The following is a 16,172-nucleotide window of genomic DNA, read 5'->3' on the forward strand; positions in this document are numbered from 1 at the left end:
ATGGAAGTCTTACCTCCGCTCGCCCCTGGACAACCCGCTCGATACGTCAAGCGCGGTACCGCGTAATAAAATCCTTTGTAGTACACGACACCGATTCGCCTCGACTCGCCGCAGACGCCGCCTCGCGCGCGCGATGACCGCGCCCGATCTCTCCCGCTTCGACGAAGGCTCGAGCGATGAGGACGATTTCATCGCTCGCGTGCGCGCGCGCGAGCTCGCCGAGGGCGCCGACGACGCGAGCGCCGCCGCCGACGCGTCGCCGCCGACGACGAGCGGCGGCGGCGGCGACGATAAAACCGACGCCGACGCGCGCGTGAGCGCGAATCGCGCGTCCAAGCTCGAACGCGCGCGAGAAAAGAAGCGCAAGGCCAAGCAAGCGCGCGCAAAACGGCGTAAACTGGAAGAGGGACGACCGCGAGGAACGGACGAGACGGAAGGCGGCGGCGACGCGGCGAACGCCGACGACGAAGACAAGGTGTTCCACGGCACGTTTAACGTCGAGGGCGTGGTGATGAACGACGAATTAGTGCTCGTGGATAAAAAGTCTAAAGCCGTGTACTCGAGCACGGAGCGTACGGCGAATGGGGAACACGTCAGGATCGGGACGTGGGACGACGCGACGCAGAGCTATACGTATTGGAAACCGGCGGAGAAGAAAAAGGATGAGAGAAAAGAGAAAGGGGCGGTTTTGAACGAGCGTGGGGAGACGATACCGGCGATCTTTAAGGGGAACGCGAAGTTAGCGGAAGAATTTAAGGCGCCGGCGGAGGTAGAGCATCCGTTCGAGACGGACGCGGACGACCACTGCGAGACGTCGCCTGAGGCGCACGAAAACGTAGCGAATTTCTTAAAGGCGGCGTGCGGGCGCTTGAATAAAACGCCCGCCGACCTGGTGATTTATGACCCTTACTACTGCGCCGGAGGTACGCGAAGGAACTTGGCTTTGATTGGATTCACGAACGTCATCAATCGCAACGAAGATTTTTACAAAGTCATCGAAGAGGGGCGCGTGCCCGAGCACGACGTCTTCCTGACAAATCCACCGTACTCTGCTGACCACATAGAGAAGTGCGTGACGTTTGCGGCAGAAAATCTTGCTGCACACGGCCGTCCGTACATGCTGCTCTTGCCCTCGTACGTCATTCACAAGGATTACTACCTGCCCGCGTTGCTCACGGGCGGCTCGCGAGGGAAGGAAAAGGCGAAATCGCTCGAGCTTCAGCGCAAAGACGAGGAAAACAACGAAGATGACGTCGAGGAGAATGACGATGGTATCAAGCGTCACGGTGGTGGTGCCGCTCGAGCGCAAATCTTGCCATTCTACATCGCGCCGAAGAAGCGTTATTATTATTGGACACCCAAGGCGATGGTGAAGGCGCGCGCCGCCAAAGGTCAAAGCGAAGAAAGCGCCAAGGCGCGTCGCAAGCGAACGCACATAGGCGCCCTGGGTGAACGTACCTCACCGTTTCTGTCGTTCTGGTACTGCTGTTTCGGGTCGATGCAGCGCGATGTGTTGGCGTGGCACAAAAAGTTGCCTCGTAGCGAAGTTTGGGGGTACGTGGTGGCGCGACACCCGAACGATTTGCCGCTCGCCGTGCTAGACGAATGGGATCCGCGCAGGATCGCCGCCATGGAAAAAGCCAAGGCTGATGGAGTGGAAATCCCGCAGCTTAGTTCGTACGCCGGTTTTACCGGCGCCGCGCAATCCCCAGCCAAGAAGAAATTCTACAAATGAAATCGTTTTACAAGCCTGCGTTTTATAATGCACAAATGCCTATAGATAGAATACAACACGAACACATTATCACTCGTTCTCCATGCCACACGCGTACACGAGCATCGCTGCGCGCGTAGAGCGTGGAAAACCACCGGAGGTGAGTCTATGAACCGTTAAGCTTTGAACCTTCGAGTCGCGAAAACGAGCGCCTCTACACGCGAAGAATGGTTAGAAACAAACGCCGTTCGACGACGAACGCGCGCGCGCGCGACGACAACACACGCACCTTGCACCGACATCGGAAGCTCTGAAATATCGACCGAGATATCTTCCGCGAAGATCGGCAAATCGCACAGCGTGAAGAGCAAATTTGGTTCCTCTGAGATCGCGTAAATCGTATCCTCGTCGCTCTCCGAAGCCCAAATCCGCGTGATGCACGCTTGCGTGCGCCGTATGCGATCTTCCAAATCGTCACACATCAACAGTTTCGGACAATCCATCACCATGGCGCTAATCTTTCCCACCTTAAACGCCCCTCGCAGCGTCAACAAGTTCGCCGTCGCCCTCGCGATGTCGCACGTCGCCACCTCCGTGCACCGCCCCACGAGCGCGCCCACGTTCATTCCCGGCACCCCTCCCAGCGCGCGCTCCAACCGATCGAACTGCACCATCAACTTTTCGACGTCTTGAAAGTACGCGTCCCCGATGTACAGCTCCCTCGCCGCGCGCTCCGCGTCGAGCGTTCGCGCGCCCTTCCCCTTCAAAAACTCCTCCACCCGCACGCACTCGAACGCCGCGCCGCGTCCGTCGCCCGCGTCGAACGTTCGCGCGAGCTCCGCGCGCGCCTGTTCGTTCGCCATTCGCGCGGCCTCGGCGAGGATCTCTCTCGCTTCGTCGATCGCCGCGCGCAGTTCGTCCTCTCGCATGCGTCCATCGTCGTCGTCGTCGTCGTCGTCGTCGTCGTCCGCGCGCGCGCGCGCGACGCGCGTCGCTCGACGACCGCCCTTTCGCGCGCGTCGCCTCGCGCGCGCGCGCGTCGGCGCCGCCGCGGCCGCGCGTCCGCGCGCGCGCGACATCGTGCGGCGTCGCGCTTCGCGGCGTCGCACTTCGCGGCGCGCGCGCGGACGATCGACGCGCGCGACGCGCGCCATGGCGAGCGACGCGAGCGAGGGCGCGAGCGACGCGCCGGGCGCGCCGTCGGCGTACCCCACGAACGCGTCGGCGTACGAGCTGCTCGAGGAGATCGGGCACGGCGTGAGCGCGACGGTGCGCGCGAGGCGAACGACGCGACGCGACGCGACGCGACGCGACGACGACGCGCGAGACGACGCGCGCGCGATGACGCGAGACGGACGCGGGACTGACGGGCGAGCGATGGTGTCGGCGCGCGACGCAGGTGTGGCGAGCGCGATGCGCGACGAACGACGAAGTCGTCGCGGTGAAGGTTTTGGATCTCGAGGAACACGAGCCGGAACACCTGGACGAGATCCGACGCGAGGCGCAGACGATGAGCATGCTGAGTCATCCGAATTTGGTGAAATATTATAGCTCGTTCGTGAACGAGGCGTCGCTTTGGGTGGTGATGCCGTATCTCGCGGGGGGATCGGCGCTGAATTTGATGAAGTGGTCGCATCCGGGAGGTTTCGAGGAACCCGTCATCGCGTGCATCGTCAAGGCGGCGCTCAAGGCGCTGGATTACTTTCATCGTAATGGGAATATTCATCGAGACATCAAGGCTGGGAACATTTTGGTGGATGAGAACGGGGCGGTGAAGCTGGCCGATTTCGGCGTGAGCGCTTCGTGTTGGGGTTCGGGAGGCCGACCGCGGTCGCACCAGACTTTTGTCGGCACGCCGTGCTGGATGGCGCCAGAGGTGATGGAGCAAGAGAACGGGTACGATTTTCACGCCGACATTTGGTCGCTCGGGATCACGGTGCTGGAGTTGTGCCACGGGCACGCGCCGTTTTCCAAGTTTCCGCCGATGAAGGTGCTCTTGATGACGCTTCAAAACCCAGCGCCGACGCTCGAAGAGCAACCCGAAGACGGTCGGCATTTCTCTCGCGCCCTTCGCGAGTTCGTCAGTCTTTGCCTGCAAAAGGATCCGTCCAAGCGCCCGCCGGCGAGCAAGCTTTTGGAGCACAAATTTTTGAAGGAGGCGAAGAAAGCCGATTGGCTCGCGAAGACGTTGCTCGAAAACATCCCTTCTCTGGGCGATCGCACGCGCATGCTCGCCGAACGCGAGGCGAAACGGCGCGCGGAATCGAACGCCGTGGGTGAGGCGCAAGCGGAAGCCGCTTCGAACGAAGCTTACAAGCACGGGGTGTCTAATTGGAATTTTGACGTCGACGAATTGAAGGCGCAGGCGGCGGCGATGGACGATCCCGCGGTGGCTGAATCCAACGCCATCGCCGCGGCGAACGCGCTCGAAAACATGCACATGGGCGAAAAGAGGAGCATCGAGAAGAAAGGCCGATTCGAAATCATCACCGAAGACGCGCCCGAGTCGTCGGCGACGTCGCAAACGGTGCAGCGACGAGGACGGTTTGACATCATCGAGGACAACCAGCGCGGCAGCCGAAGCACGTCTCCCACGCCCGCGAGCTCACCCGCGCCGGGCGTTTCGCGCACAAAGAAGGCGGTACAAAAAGGTCGATTCACCGTGCACTCCGAAGCCGGCGCGGACGACATGGGCGTGGATCTACGCTACTTTTCCGAAGTCGCGCAATCCGCCGCCTCCGTCTCCGCCGCCCTCCGCGATCTCTACGCCCAAGCCCAAGCCCAAGCGACCGCCATCGCCGAGCTTCGCGACGAGAACGCCCGTCTCCGCGCCCGCGTCGCCGAGCTCTCCGAACGCGCCTAGACGCGCGCTTCACATCGACTCTGTAACATCACCCGACGCCGCCTCGCGTCCCGAACCCGTCGTCCTCACTCCCCCGGAATCATCTCGTACGACCACCCGCGCGCGCCTCGCGCCGTCATCCACATCACCGTCGTCGCGTACCCTCCCGCCAGCGCGCACATCCCTCCCACCACCGTCAGCGCCGTCGTCGTCCCTCGCGCCGCGTGCGCGTCCGCCTCGATCGCGCCCAGCGCGAAGAGCGCGCGCGTCCCGAGCATCGCCGTCCCCAGCGCGAGCAGCGTCGGTCCCAGGCACTTCGTCTTCGTCGGCAGTCGCGCCCACGCCCGCGCCCGCGCCCGCGCGTCCATCTCGTCGTCGTCGTCGTCGTCGTCCTCGTCCTCGCGCGCGGGATCGCGGAACTGGTCGGCGTGCATCGCGCGCGCGCGTCGCTCGACGATCCTGTGCCGCATGCGTCGCGCGCGCGTCGACGACGACGCGCGAATGCGCGGCGCGCGCGCGGGACGGTCGAGCGACGCGCGACGCCGCGTCGATCGCGACGCGTCGTCGTCGACGCGCGCGCGAGGCGGTCGTCGACGCGCGGCGCGGTGACGGCCGCGTCGAACGACGTAACAGCGTTCGTTGTTACGGGCGCGCTTCCCGCGCGCGCGTCGTCGGGGAGGCGAAGCGCCGAAAATAGAAGTCGGCGAAGCGACGCATCGCGACGCATCGCGACGCATCGCGACGCGCGGAGAGCGGTGAACGAACGCGATGGAGGGCGAAACGAACGCGAGGACGCGGCGCGCGGTGGAGTGCGTGACTCTGGCGAATCTTCCGGGGATGATTGGAACGCCGACGGTGCGTCGTCGCGCGCGGATGGCGGCCGTCGCGCGCGCGCGAAGACTCGACTCGAACGACTCACGACGGAGCGTCGATGCGTCGTCGCGCGCAGGCATCGATGAAACCGAAGACGCAATCGCTGAGTTTTGTGAATGGCTACGCGATTCCTCGAGACTCGGACGGCGAGGTCGATGTGTTCGACGCGAACGCGTTCGCGGACGCGCCCGCGCGCGGCGAGGCGAAGGCGTACGCGCCCGAGTACGTTAAATTGCACGGGCTCGTCTTGCGATTTAACGCGTATTTTGATGAAACCGTCGAAAACGGTCAAAAGGAGAGCGCGAGATGCCGGAAATGCGTCATTTACTTTTTCCTCGAGGACGGATCGATCAAAATCACGGAACCGCGCGTGGAGAACAGCGGCATGCCCCAAGGCGCGTTTCTCAAGCGTCACGTCGTGCGCGGCGTGACTTTGGGAGATTTAAACGTTGGCAAAGCGGTAACGATCTACGGGTTCGAGTTTAAAATTTATCGCTGCGATGGATTCACGCGCGATTACCTCGGACGCGTCGGCGTCGATGTCCCGAATGATGAGCGCGAACCCGACGGCGTCGGTCCGTCGTGGGAGGAGGTTCGGCTCGCGCGTCGCGCCGCGCGTTCTACGAAGAAGGATGCTCGAGGGAAATTTCTCACGCACGACAAGCAAGTGCTTCGCTTCTACTGCGTTTGGGACGACAGGTCGAAATTCGGCGACAGGCGAAGATTTGTTCTGACGTTCTTTCTCATCGACGACACCGTCGCCATCACCGAAGTCGAAGCGAACAAATCGGGGCGAGGAAGCGGGATGTCTTCGACGCTTCTGCACAGGTCCAGATTACCTCTGCGCGATGAAGATGCGAACGCCAGAGGTCTAGCGAACGATGATTTCGATTATGTCACCGCGGAAGACTTGCACGTCGGGGACACGATTCGAGTGTACAAGAGAGATTTCTTCATCTACGACTGCGACGAATTCACGAAGTCGTGGTACCTGACGAAATTCCCGGGCGAGTTGACGGAGGCTGCTTTCGAGCCGCACGACGTCACCGAGCCCGAGGATACTGTTCCAGCGCATCGCATACCTGAGCACACAGGTCTCGCCATCGGGAGCGAAGAGGACAGCTTGCAAAACTGCATTTCGCTCATTCCCAAGCCGCCGCGCAAGGACGTCGCGAAGGATGACGAAATCGTTTTGCAGTTTCGCGCCGAAATGGTCCCGATCAGCGACGCTGATGAAGTGTGCGAATTCGATGCTTCGCGTCGTTTTGTGGTCTCGTTCCACGTCGGTGACAAGACGTTGTCAATTTTCGAACAAGCGTCAAAGGACAGTTGCTCGAGCAAGTTTCTGGAGCGCGCCAGAGTCAGGAAGCGCGACGAGACGGGCGCGTTTTACGACTTGCGCGACATGCGCGTGGGTTCGGTGCTCGAAATTCACTCTCGCGCTTTCAAGCTCGGCGAGAGCGACGAATTCACGCGCAAGTACCTCGAAAACGCGGTGTGAGCGCGTGATTGCTGACGCGTGAATATATGTAATGCATTGCTCGCTATTGATACGTTTCCACGAGGGGTATGTGTTCGGCGCCAAACATCGTCTGGAAATCCGTGATGCAATCACCGCGCTTGAGGTGATGTCCCGCACCACTGCTAATTCCAGCGACGCCAACTCCACCCAACTTAGCCTTGGTGTAATACATCAAACTTGCCGGCACGTACACGGGCGCCTCGCGCGTAATCGAGGAGATTAAAAATTGCATCGCGATGTCCTCGCAATTCCCCCCCCCCTTGTCGATGTATTCCCGCACACCGTCGGGTAAATGCTCCTTATACAGTTTTAAATATTTTTGATCCATGAACGCCGCCTTGGTGAGGATGATACTGTACTTCCCACTCCACCAAAGTTGAAACTCGTTCGCGACGTATCTCCACGAGCACCCGTCGCTCGGCTTCTTCGCCGGCGCATAATTCCTCGCGTAATACCCCACCAACGCGTCAGGGTGCTTCTGCCACGCCTTAAATCCTCTATATAAAGTCTCACACGGAATTCTCACGTCCTCATCCACGTTAAACACCGCCCTGGTGCGCAAATCATCCAACGGTTCAAATCTATTCTGTATGCTCGTCGATTCCGCGTGCGCGTCGTATCGCACCAATCCCGGCTTCTTCTTCACAAAGTATCCATCCTCCGCCGTCCCCTCTCGCGGTGCGTCGCGTTTTTCGCTCCACACCACGCGTATCTCCTCCACGCCTCGGCATTTCCCGTAGTGTCTCAGCGCCGTCTTCAACAAATCCGGTCTTTCAAACGTATTCAGCAGCACCGCGAACCCATCCGCGCGCATCGCCTCGCTCTCTGCCGTCAGCGCCCGCGCCCGCGCTCGCGCCGCGTCGACGTCCCACTTCCCCGGCGTCTCCTCGCACCGTCCGCTTCGATCGCGGTGCGCGTTGAGCGTCGGCGCGAACGCGCGAGACGTCGCGCGCGCCAAGTGCGCCATCGCCCAAATCCCCAAAACCGTCCCCGCGACGCGCGCGACGACGCGCGGCGCCCCTCCTCGCGCGCGCATCGCGTGCGTCGATCCGCGCCGCGCCGCCGCGGACGCGTGCGTCGCCGCGCGCGCGCTCGACGCCGTCGCCATCGCGGACGGGCGAACGCGCATGCGTCACACAGTGCCGCGTCATGTCGCGCGCCGACGACGACGCGCGCGCGCGCGCGCTCGACGGCGCGATCGAGGCGTTGGGAAAGCGGTCGACGTTCAGCGACGGCGCGCGCGCGATCGAGCGCGCGGCGAGGGCGCGAGACGAAGGCGACGCGCGCGTGAGCGTCGCGCTGGCTCGCGCGGGACGGCGCGTCGCGACGACGCTGAAGAGTCGATACGGCGATGCGCGCGCGGAGGCGTGGGACGTCGGCGTGCGCGCGATCGAGGCGTGTCGCGACGCGGTCGGTGGGAGCGATCGGGAGGCGCTGGTGGCGGCGTTGGCGACGTTGGCCGAGACGCGCGAGGCGACGGCGACGGCGCCGCGCGAGGACGAGACGGCACCGAAGACGAAGACGAAGACGAAGGACGAGACGATGGATGAGAACGTCGATGGTGTCGTGAACGAGGCGCTGCGTTTGATTTTAGCCGCGCGCCGACGATCTCTTGAAAGTCTCGTCGACGGTTTAGAACGAGACTTTGACGAGAGCGAAGGTTCGCGCGCGGCGGCGTCCACGGTGAGCGTGGAAGCGCTGAGATATCGTAAACCACGCGATGACGAAGTAGGGATGAAGTGTTCAATTTGTTTCGATTGCTACGCGACGGATGAAGTGGTCGTGGCGATGCCGTGCAGCGCTTCGCACGTGTTTCACGAGCGCTGCGTGAAGGAGTGGCTGGCGCGAGACGATTCGTGTCCGTTGTGTCGCAGTTCGTTGCCGGTGTGGCTCGGTCGGCCTCAGTATTCGTAGTCTTTAGTATTCGTAGTCGGTATTTGTAGATTCGTTGTGATGTTATTGCATGTAAAAGTAGTTGGAACTAGTCTAGGCGCCCGCCGTGGCCGTGGCGGCGTACCCAACGCGGAATGTCTTCACCGCCTGAGCCGCTTCGTCCTCGGAACGGAAATAACCCAACTGTTTCGATTTACCCTCAACCTTAACTTCGGCACGCCATTTGACAGTCTTCTTACCGCTCTTCCAGGTGTGTTCGTACTTGCGTACACCCTCGTGCTTGCTCGTACAACGGGATCGAGAGGTACCTTGTCTTCGAATCTTGATGTGTAAGCTCGCTCTATATTTGTCTAAATCACCCGCAAAATGGTCTAAATGCGCGAGTTGGTACTCCTGCCGATCGAAGTTCGTCACGGCCAATCCGCCGAGACACACTATAGCCGCTTGATCGTACGTCCTCGCGGCGTCCTCCTCCTTTGCGTGCACTCCCAAGCTAAACTTTTTACCGTTGTGTTCAATCTCGCTCCGATATCGTCCCGTTCGCGAGCACCGGTGCACGCCTCTATACACGCTCATACTCTTCGACTTATCCGGCGCCCTATCGCTCGTCATCCTTCGCAACGCTTGTATGTTCCCGTTCAACTTTGAGAGCTCGTCCAACTCAAATTCATACCGATTCGACGTCGCGAAATTCTTCGGTTGCCTCCCGAGCACGATGCTCGCCCGGTCGAACGCCATCGCCGCCGCCTCGACGTCGCTAAACACGCCCAGCCCGTACGTCTTGCCCTCGCTATTGATCATCGCGCGGTATTTTCCATTTTTCCACTTGTACACGCCTCGGTACTTGCCGAGCGATTCGCCGCTCACTTCCTTTGTTTTCTTCGCGCGCGGTTGCGTGCCGGGCAAGCCATCGACCGCGTGCGCGCTTTCGCTCGTCGGCGTTCGCGCGCGGCTCGCTCGGAGCGCGGTCGGCATCGCGCACGAGTCGCGATTTGACCGATTGCGAATGCGCGATTCGAAAGAATTGCCCGGTGACTGTCCCCGCCGGGACGCGCGCGGGTAAAGTCTGTCGGCGATCGAGACGCGTGGGAGGGGTCGTGGAATTGTGCGCTAGCGGTAAATGAGATATACAATGAACGATTCGCGCGCGAGTTAGGCGTCGTTGACGTCTTCGTCGTCGGAATTCATGGCTTCGCGAACGCTGCGCAGGGCGAGCGCGGCGGCGCACAGGGCGAGCGAGACGCCCAGAGACGCGGCAAAGTTGGATGACTCCAACGCGTCGTCGGATTCGCGCACGGATTTGTGCCTGGAGTGACGCGATGGATGCACGAGGCGAGACGAAGCGGTCGGTGGTGGTGCCGCGCGCGGGACGTCGGTGACGCGGACGGAGAGCTCGTATTTGGGCTCTCTAGCGCGATCGATCGCGGGAAGGCGGTCGAGCAAAGACCGCGAAGGGACGTACAGGACCTGGCCGGGGTCAATCTTGAGGAAGTGGCTCTCTGGATGCGGACGCAAGTTGTTGTAGCGCGCGAGATCCATGACGCTGATGCCAGCGATGCTGGCGATGTCGAACAGATTGTCCTCCGGCTGCACGACGACGCGCAGCGGCTTGGCGAGCAACTCGCCATCCGCCTCGCGAGAAAGCTTCGCCGCGCGCTCCACTTGTTTACTCAGCTCGTGGTGCCGCTCAATCTGTGCAGCGCTGTACTCGTCATCTCTCATAATCGCACGTCCGCTCGAACCAGGGTTTAAAAACGTCTTCAGTCGACTTTTTTGCGTCGCGCTCCTGTCGTGACGGAGGAGCGGAGATACGAGTCTACTCGTGCTCGCGATTCCACCAGCCAAAATACCGCGCGCGCCGGTGACACCATCCTCGACGCGTGTTTTTAAGCCCTTAGCGTGATGGACCAAGCTCGCACGCGCACCGCGTATGGTGTCGACGCCGCCTTCGGTGGACGAGTGCAGCTTGGCGACGACGACGCGTTGACGCTCCGCGAACGCTTCAACGAAGCCATCCACGCGTGGCTTCACCGCTTGCACCATTGGCCAACTTCCAACGGCATCCTCAAACCCTTTTAACTTTTCTTTAACCTTTTTAGACGTTTCTTCGCTCACGAGGCTTCGCAAAGGATCGACGCGCCTTTTCAGTTTCCCATCCTCCGTCGCGACCGACTTCTTCCGCCGCGGCTTCGCGTCGCCATTGGTCTTCGTCACATCGACCGACTTCTTCTTCGCGTTTTTCGACTTCGACCCGGACGCTTCGCCACTCTTTTTCGACTTCGTCCCGTCCCCGCCTGGTTTATTTCGGTCATCGAAGAAAGATTTCACGCTCGCCAGCGCGGCCAGCTTGGCGTCGTCGAGCCCTCGCAACGCCTCTTTCGTCTTCTCCTTCGCCAACGAGGCCACCGACGACGGTTCAGACGCCTTCGACGCCTCCCCACGCGCTTCTTTGCGGTCGTTCCCGCCCTTGGCGATCGTCATCGTCTTCATCTTGACCTCGCGCGCGATTCTCGCGCTCGCCTCCCCCGCCGTCGACATCGTCCGTTCGCCCGCGCGTCGCGCCGCCCCCGCCCCCGCCCCCACCACGCGCACCGTCAGCGCGCACGACGCGAACATCGTCGCAAAGAATACATCCGCGAACGTCCGCACCTCGCACCTCGCGCCCTTCACCACCGATCGCACTCCCGGCGGCAGCTTATTCTCCACGCTCCGCACGTACACGTTTCCGCACACCGCCAACCCCGCCGTCGCGCTCTCCCTCGCCGCGTCCACGATCGACCCCCCCGTCGCTCCCACGCCGCCATCGCCTTCCCTCCCGCGCGTTTTCCCGCGCTCGTTCGCTTTCCTTCGCCCCTCGTCGTCGTTTTCCTTCGCCTCGTTCGTCCCGCGCGTCGCCTCGTCCCCGCGCGTCCGCGTCTTCGTCCCCTCCTCGTCCGCGCGCGTCGGCGGGAACAGTCGCGCGTCCGTTCGTTCGTCGTCACCGTCGGTCGCTCGCGCGTTCGTCGTCTCGTCGTCTGCGCCGTCGCGCGCGTCGTCGCTCGACCGTCGTCGTCGTTGATTTCGAACGCCATCGTCGTGATTGCGATGATTATTCGTCCCTCTCGCGTCCGCGCGCGCGCGCGACGCGCCCGCGCGCCGCGCGTCGTCGCCGTCGTCGCCGTCGTCGCGCCCTCGGCCGTCGTCGCCGTCGTCGCCGTCGCTCGACATCGCGCGCGGCGCTGTGGCGACGCGCGCGTCGACCGACCGCGAACGAACGGTCGGGCGTCACGTCGACGCGCGCCATGGCGCCCGCGCGCTCGAACGCGCGCGACGTCGAGTCGCAGGAATCGTGCGCGGCGACGCACTGCGCCGGGAACGGGCACCCCGCGGTCGCGGCGCTCGTCGCGCCGTTCGTCCTCGCGTGGAACGCGATCGATGCGTATCTGACGCCGTGCCTCGGCGCGTACGCGCGGCTGGGCGCGCGCGGCGCGATGGGATCGCTGTGCTGTTGCCTGCTGGAATGCTTTCGGTACGAGGATAAGGTCTGGGCGGGCGACGCGGCGCTCGGGGTGGATTGCGAATTTCGCGGGTGCGATTGGGCGCGCGTCGACGACCTGAGCGCGGGGAGCGAGGACAAGCCGATGGTGCTGTATCAGGGAATCATCGAACCTCGGGACTGCGTGCAGGGCCAGCTCGGGGATTGTTGGTTGGTGAGCGCGCTGGCGTGCCTGGCGGAACACCCGGGAGCGATCAAACGGTTGATATTGAACGGGGAAAAGTCGCTTCGCGGCAAGTATCGCGTGCGGTTTTACGACGGCAAGGAGAAGAGGTGGGTCACCGTGACGGTGGACGATCTCATTCCTTGTTACAAGGGGACGAAGAATCCGATATTTATGCAACCGCACAACAACGAGTTTTGGCCTTTGATCGTGGAGAAGGCGATGGCTAAGTTTATGGGGAGCTACGCCGCGCTGGACGGCGGGTTCGGCACGTGGGCCACGCACGCGCTCACGGGCGATAACGTCTTCTTGCTCAAGAAGCGCATGGACGTCGAACGCACGTGGCGGCGACACAACATGAAGTTTATCGGTAAGCCCGGTGACGGCGGTAAGAAGGATCGCATCTATCACGAAGAAGTCGAGGAAAACATCGTGCGCGATAAATTGTTCAACATCCTGACCCAGTACGACAGCATCAAGTCCCTGATCGCCGTGTCGAGGATGACTAAAAATGGCGAGAGCAAAGACGAAACCACCGGCTTGGTGTCCGGTCACTTGTTCTCCGTCATCTCCGTGCGTTGGGCTGGACGCTCTTGGGGCGTCGGTGGAAAGCGTTTCATCAAGCTTCGCAATCCGTGGTCGACGTTTGAATGGAAGGGCGCTTGGGCTGATGGATCGAAAGAATGGGACAAACACCCGGCCATCGCGAAGGAGCTCGCGTACGTGAACGATCATCACGACGGCGTGTTTTGGATGGAGTTTGACGATTTTTGCGAGTACTTCAACCAAATCGCGGTGTGTGACCGAACGACAAAGCGCGACTTTTCGCTCCGGTACGATCACGACAATAAATATTGTGGTCCATTGATGGGCTGCGTGAGCGGTTGTGCGTGCTTCTGGTGCGGATGCCAAGGTCCGTACAAACTTTATTGCGGACACCAATCGACGACCGAAACGCGTCAGGCGACCAAGTGCTGCGGCACGATGAAAGTCGCGAACGACGCGTGAATAAATTAACGACTACTTTACGCGAGTCGGCTTGTAATGAATTTGAGAGCTCTGTCTCCGCGTTTCGCGACACTCCGTGCGTTATTTAAGCCACTATCGACAGAAGGTCGCCGGAAACGGGGCACATGACCATTTTGAAAATGTCCCACCTCACTTCGACGATGCCGCGCACGCCTCGAAGGCGATGGCCCAGCGCTGTCTCCCGCGAGCAACTGTAATAAAGTAATCACGTGCGTCCACAAAGTATTCATTCGTGTTGTTATTTCAATTCAAATGGCGTGTTTTTGCGTCGCTGGTGGTTTTTACTAGGACGAGGGAGAAGAGAAACGCTTACGGGAGCGTGTACTTGCCAGGCTTGTCGAAGACGTACTCGGCCGTTTCGTTTTTCTTCACGACGAATCCCGCGAGCGCGTCGACTTCGGGCGCACCTTTGCCGGTCGGCTTCCACTGCCAACCCTTGTTCGTCACTTTCAAACCATCGACGATGACTTCCGCGCCCTCGCACGCCTTGATGACGAGCGCACCATCCACTTCGACGTTTTTCAAATTGACGCCAGAGCCTTCGACGACGAGCGCGCTCTTCGCGCCCAACTTGACGGCGCCGACTTTCGACTTGAGTTCATCAAAAGATGTGGCGACATCCGGACCGAGCACAACACGTGGACCCATGGGAAGCTTCATACCGTTGAATTCAGCGTCGACGGCGGCGGCGGGGACGTCGGCACCGGCCAAACGCAACAAGTTTGCGCACGATTCGTAAAACTCAAACTCGCCGCTCGTCGCCGTGTGCGTCGGGCCGTTAGATTTGAACTTGGCCAAACCGTCCGCCGGAGAGTTCTTCACCGGGCTGTAGCCAATCCAGTTCGCAAAGACGGTGAAACCAACCTTAGCCTTCGATCCGAGGCTCTTGGGATAGTCTTGCATCATGCACTCCAATCGCGTCGGCGATTTGAAAGCCGTCTTTGTCTCATCCTTGTACTTGGGATTGACGAATTCTTCGATCGCGCCGCCAGTCTTCTTGAGTTGTTTTGCGTACTCTGGAAGACTCACGATGAGCTGATTGATGTTACCCGGGAATGGGGAGAAGCCCGTGGCATCGTTGACGTCGCCTTCGGGATTCGTAGTGGCTCGCAAAAGCGGATCGAGCTGGTTGTATTCGACGTTGATGGTCATCTTGCGTCCATCCTCGTGAGTTAGCAACGAAATCGCACCGACCGCTTCCTTGGCTTTTCGCGGAACGCACAAAGAATTGAACTCAAGATTCATCGTCTTCGACACCCCGAGCGCACCAGGGATGACGCGGAACACGAGCGAGTTCGTGTCTTGAAAGAAGACGACCCACTTCTTGCCTTGGCTCATCCACTTTGATAACAACCCGCTCGTGTGCAGGAGAGAGTGCACGTCACCGTGGCCGTGCGGCTTGAGCGCGAGCTTGTAAGGATCGTCGTCTTTCACCGCCAAACGTGCATCGTTATCCATCAAGCACGGCACCTTTTCTTGCTTCATGAGCGTGATTTGATCGCGAGACGCGCCAAAGTAATCGTTGCGTTCGAGCAAATCGAGCGTCAGCGCGTGCGTGTCCTCCGACGTCATGATCGCCAACGGAATCTTCGTGGACGATTTCGCCTTCGCGCCGCCACCGCCGAAGCACCCGCACCCACCCGCGTTCGTCGCACCCTCCGCACCCTCCGCGCGTTTCTCCATCGCCAAGATATTCTTCACGTACAACTCCAAATAGCACGCGTTCGTCGCCCGCTCCACCGGCAGCGCGACCTTGATCCCCGAGTACCCCAATCGCTCTCCCAACCCCCCCGCGACGAGCACGAAGCACGTCTCCGCCGTCTCCCGCATCCCAATCTTCTCCAGAATCTCGTGCGCCGCCGATCCGTACTCCACCGTCTTCCCCGTGGGCACGCTCGGCGTCCATCCCTCGAACGGATTCTTCCCCTCCTTCGACGCCCTCAGCAGCTCGCGCGCGTTCGACACGTACTTCGCCACCCCCCCCGGGTACCCCCGATCCGCCCGTCGCACTTCCTCGACGAACGCGCGCTTCCTCTCGTCGTCCACGCCCGGCGCCGGCCAATCCGCGATCAGATGCGCTTGTCCCAGCGCGATCGTTTCGCGCAGCGTCCGCGCGTCGTCCGTCGTCAGCGCGCCGCGCGCGACGTGCGCGTCGACGACGGCCGTCGCGCTCGCGCGCGCGTCGTCCATCGCGGCCATCGCGCGCGTCGTCGTCCGTCGTCGCGCGGCGTCGGCGCGCGCGCGCGCGTTCATTTCCGACACGTATGGGTAAACAGTCACAAGATTTCCGACACGTATGGGTAAACAGTGCGAAGACACACACGGGAGGATTTTCAAACGCCGCGACAGGTGGCGCGAAAAATTTAAAATTCCAGCGACGACCGCGCGACTGCGCGACGCGCGGCGCGACGCGACGCGACGCGGGAGACGCGCGCGCGCGGCGAAGCTTTCGAGGCGTCGGACGCGCGAACGAACGCGAGAACAAACGCGAGACGACGCGAGAGACGACGCGGGAGACGCGCCGACGCGGTGACGATCGACGCGGTGACGATCGACAAAGGATGGCGACGGTCGAACCGGAGACGAAGCGATTGAAGACGG

At 61.4% G+C, this 16,172-nt stretch overlaps 10 protein-coding genes across 10 annotated transcripts; 5 read left to right on the forward strand and 5 right to left on the reverse strand.

Moving 5' to 3' along the window:
- Positions 1–133: 133 nt before the first annotated feature.
- Positions 134–1,809, forward strand: OSTLU_27164 (predicted protein; the record flags this gene model as incomplete). The annotated part of the gene is made up of 1 exon (XM_001420932.1): positions 134–1,809. The coding sequence occupies one exon, from the start codon at positions 134–136 to the stop codon at positions 1,733–1,735; it is 1,602 nt and encodes a 533-aa protein (XP_001420969.1). The 3' UTR covers positions 1,736–1,809.
- An 81-nt stretch (positions 1,810–1,890) lies between these two features.
- OSTLU_93617 (predicted protein) lies at positions 1,891–2,643 on the reverse strand (the record flags this gene model as incomplete). The annotated part of the gene is made up of 1 exon (XM_001421075.1): positions 1,891–2,643. The coding sequence occupies one exon, from the start codon at positions 2,641–2,643 to the stop codon at positions 1,891–1,893; it is 753 nt and encodes a 250-aa protein (XP_001421112.1).
- A 262-nt stretch (positions 2,644–2,905) lies between these two features.
- OSTLU_2417 (predicted protein) lies at positions 2,906–4,097 on the forward strand (the record flags this gene model as incomplete). Its single annotated transcript, XM_001420933.1, has 2 exons — positions 2,906–2,983; positions 3,114–4,097. Coding segments are annotated over 2 exons (1,062 nt in total), but the record flags the coding sequence as incomplete, so codon positions are not given.
- A 1,414-nt stretch (positions 4,098–5,511) lies between these two features.
- Positions 5,512–6,930, forward strand: OSTLU_27168 (predicted protein; the record flags this gene model as incomplete). The annotated part of the gene is made up of 1 exon (XM_001420934.1): positions 5,512–6,930. One exon carries the CDS (start codon positions 5,512–5,514, stop codon positions 6,928–6,930), a length of 1,419 nt encoding a protein of 472 aa, XP_001420971.1.
- A 43-nt stretch (positions 6,931–6,973) lies between these two features.
- Positions 6,974–7,765, reverse strand: OSTLU_41697 (predicted protein; the record flags this gene model as incomplete). Its single annotated transcript, XM_001421076.1, has 1 exon — positions 6,974–7,765. The coding sequence occupies one exon, from the start codon at positions 7,763–7,765 to the stop codon at positions 6,974–6,976; it is 792 nt and encodes a 263-aa protein (XP_001421113.1).
- A 920-nt stretch (positions 7,766–8,685) lies between these two features.
- Positions 8,686–8,865, forward strand: OSTLU_27170 (predicted protein; the record flags this gene model as incomplete). Its single annotated transcript, XM_001420935.1, has 1 exon — positions 8,686–8,865. The coding sequence occupies one exon, from the start codon at positions 8,686–8,688 to the stop codon at positions 8,863–8,865; it is 180 nt and encodes a 59-aa protein (XP_001420972.1).
- Positions 8,866–8,937: 72 nt separating this feature from the next.
- On the reverse strand, positions 8,938–9,819 carry OSTLU_93618 (predicted protein; the record flags this gene model as incomplete). The annotated part of the gene is made up of 1 exon (XM_001421077.1): positions 8,938–9,819. The coding sequence occupies one exon, from the start codon at positions 9,817–9,819 to the stop codon at positions 8,938–8,940; it is 882 nt and encodes a 293-aa protein (XP_001421114.1).
- A 177-nt stretch (positions 9,820–9,996) lies between these two features.
- Positions 9,997–12,051, reverse strand: OSTLU_93619 (predicted protein; the record flags this gene model as incomplete). The annotated part of the gene is made up of 1 exon (XM_001421078.1): positions 9,997–12,051. One exon carries the CDS (start codon positions 12,049–12,051, stop codon positions 9,997–9,999), a length of 2,055 nt encoding a protein of 684 aa, XP_001421115.1.
- A 68-nt stretch (positions 12,052–12,119) lies between these two features.
- OSTLU_27173 (predicted protein) lies at positions 12,120–13,608 on the forward strand. The gene has a single exon (XM_001420936.1). The coding sequence runs from the start codon at positions 12,126–12,128 to the stop codon at positions 13,548–13,550; it is 1,425 nt and encodes a 474-aa protein (XP_001420973.1). The 5' UTR covers positions 12,120–12,125; the 3' UTR covers positions 13,551–13,608.
- A 179-nt stretch (positions 13,609–13,787) lies between these two features.
- On the reverse strand, positions 13,788–15,761 carry OSTLU_51241 (predicted protein; the record flags this gene model as incomplete). Its single annotated transcript, XM_001421079.1, has 1 exon — positions 13,788–15,761. The coding sequence occupies one exon, from the start codon at positions 15,759–15,761 to the stop codon at positions 13,881–13,883; it is 1,881 nt and encodes a 626-aa protein (XP_001421116.1). The 3' UTR covers positions 13,788–13,880.
- Between the last annotated feature and the right edge of the window lie 411 nt (positions 15,762–16,172).

Source organism: Ostreococcus lucimarinus, chromosome 13 (assembly GCF_000092065.1).
Source record: "Ostreococcus lucimarinus CCE9901 chromosome 13, complete sequence".
In the NCBI taxonomy this organism is placed as follows: Eukaryota; Viridiplantae; Chlorophyta; class Mamiellophyceae; order Mamiellales; family Bathycoccaceae; genus Ostreococcus; species Ostreococcus sp. 'lucimarinus'.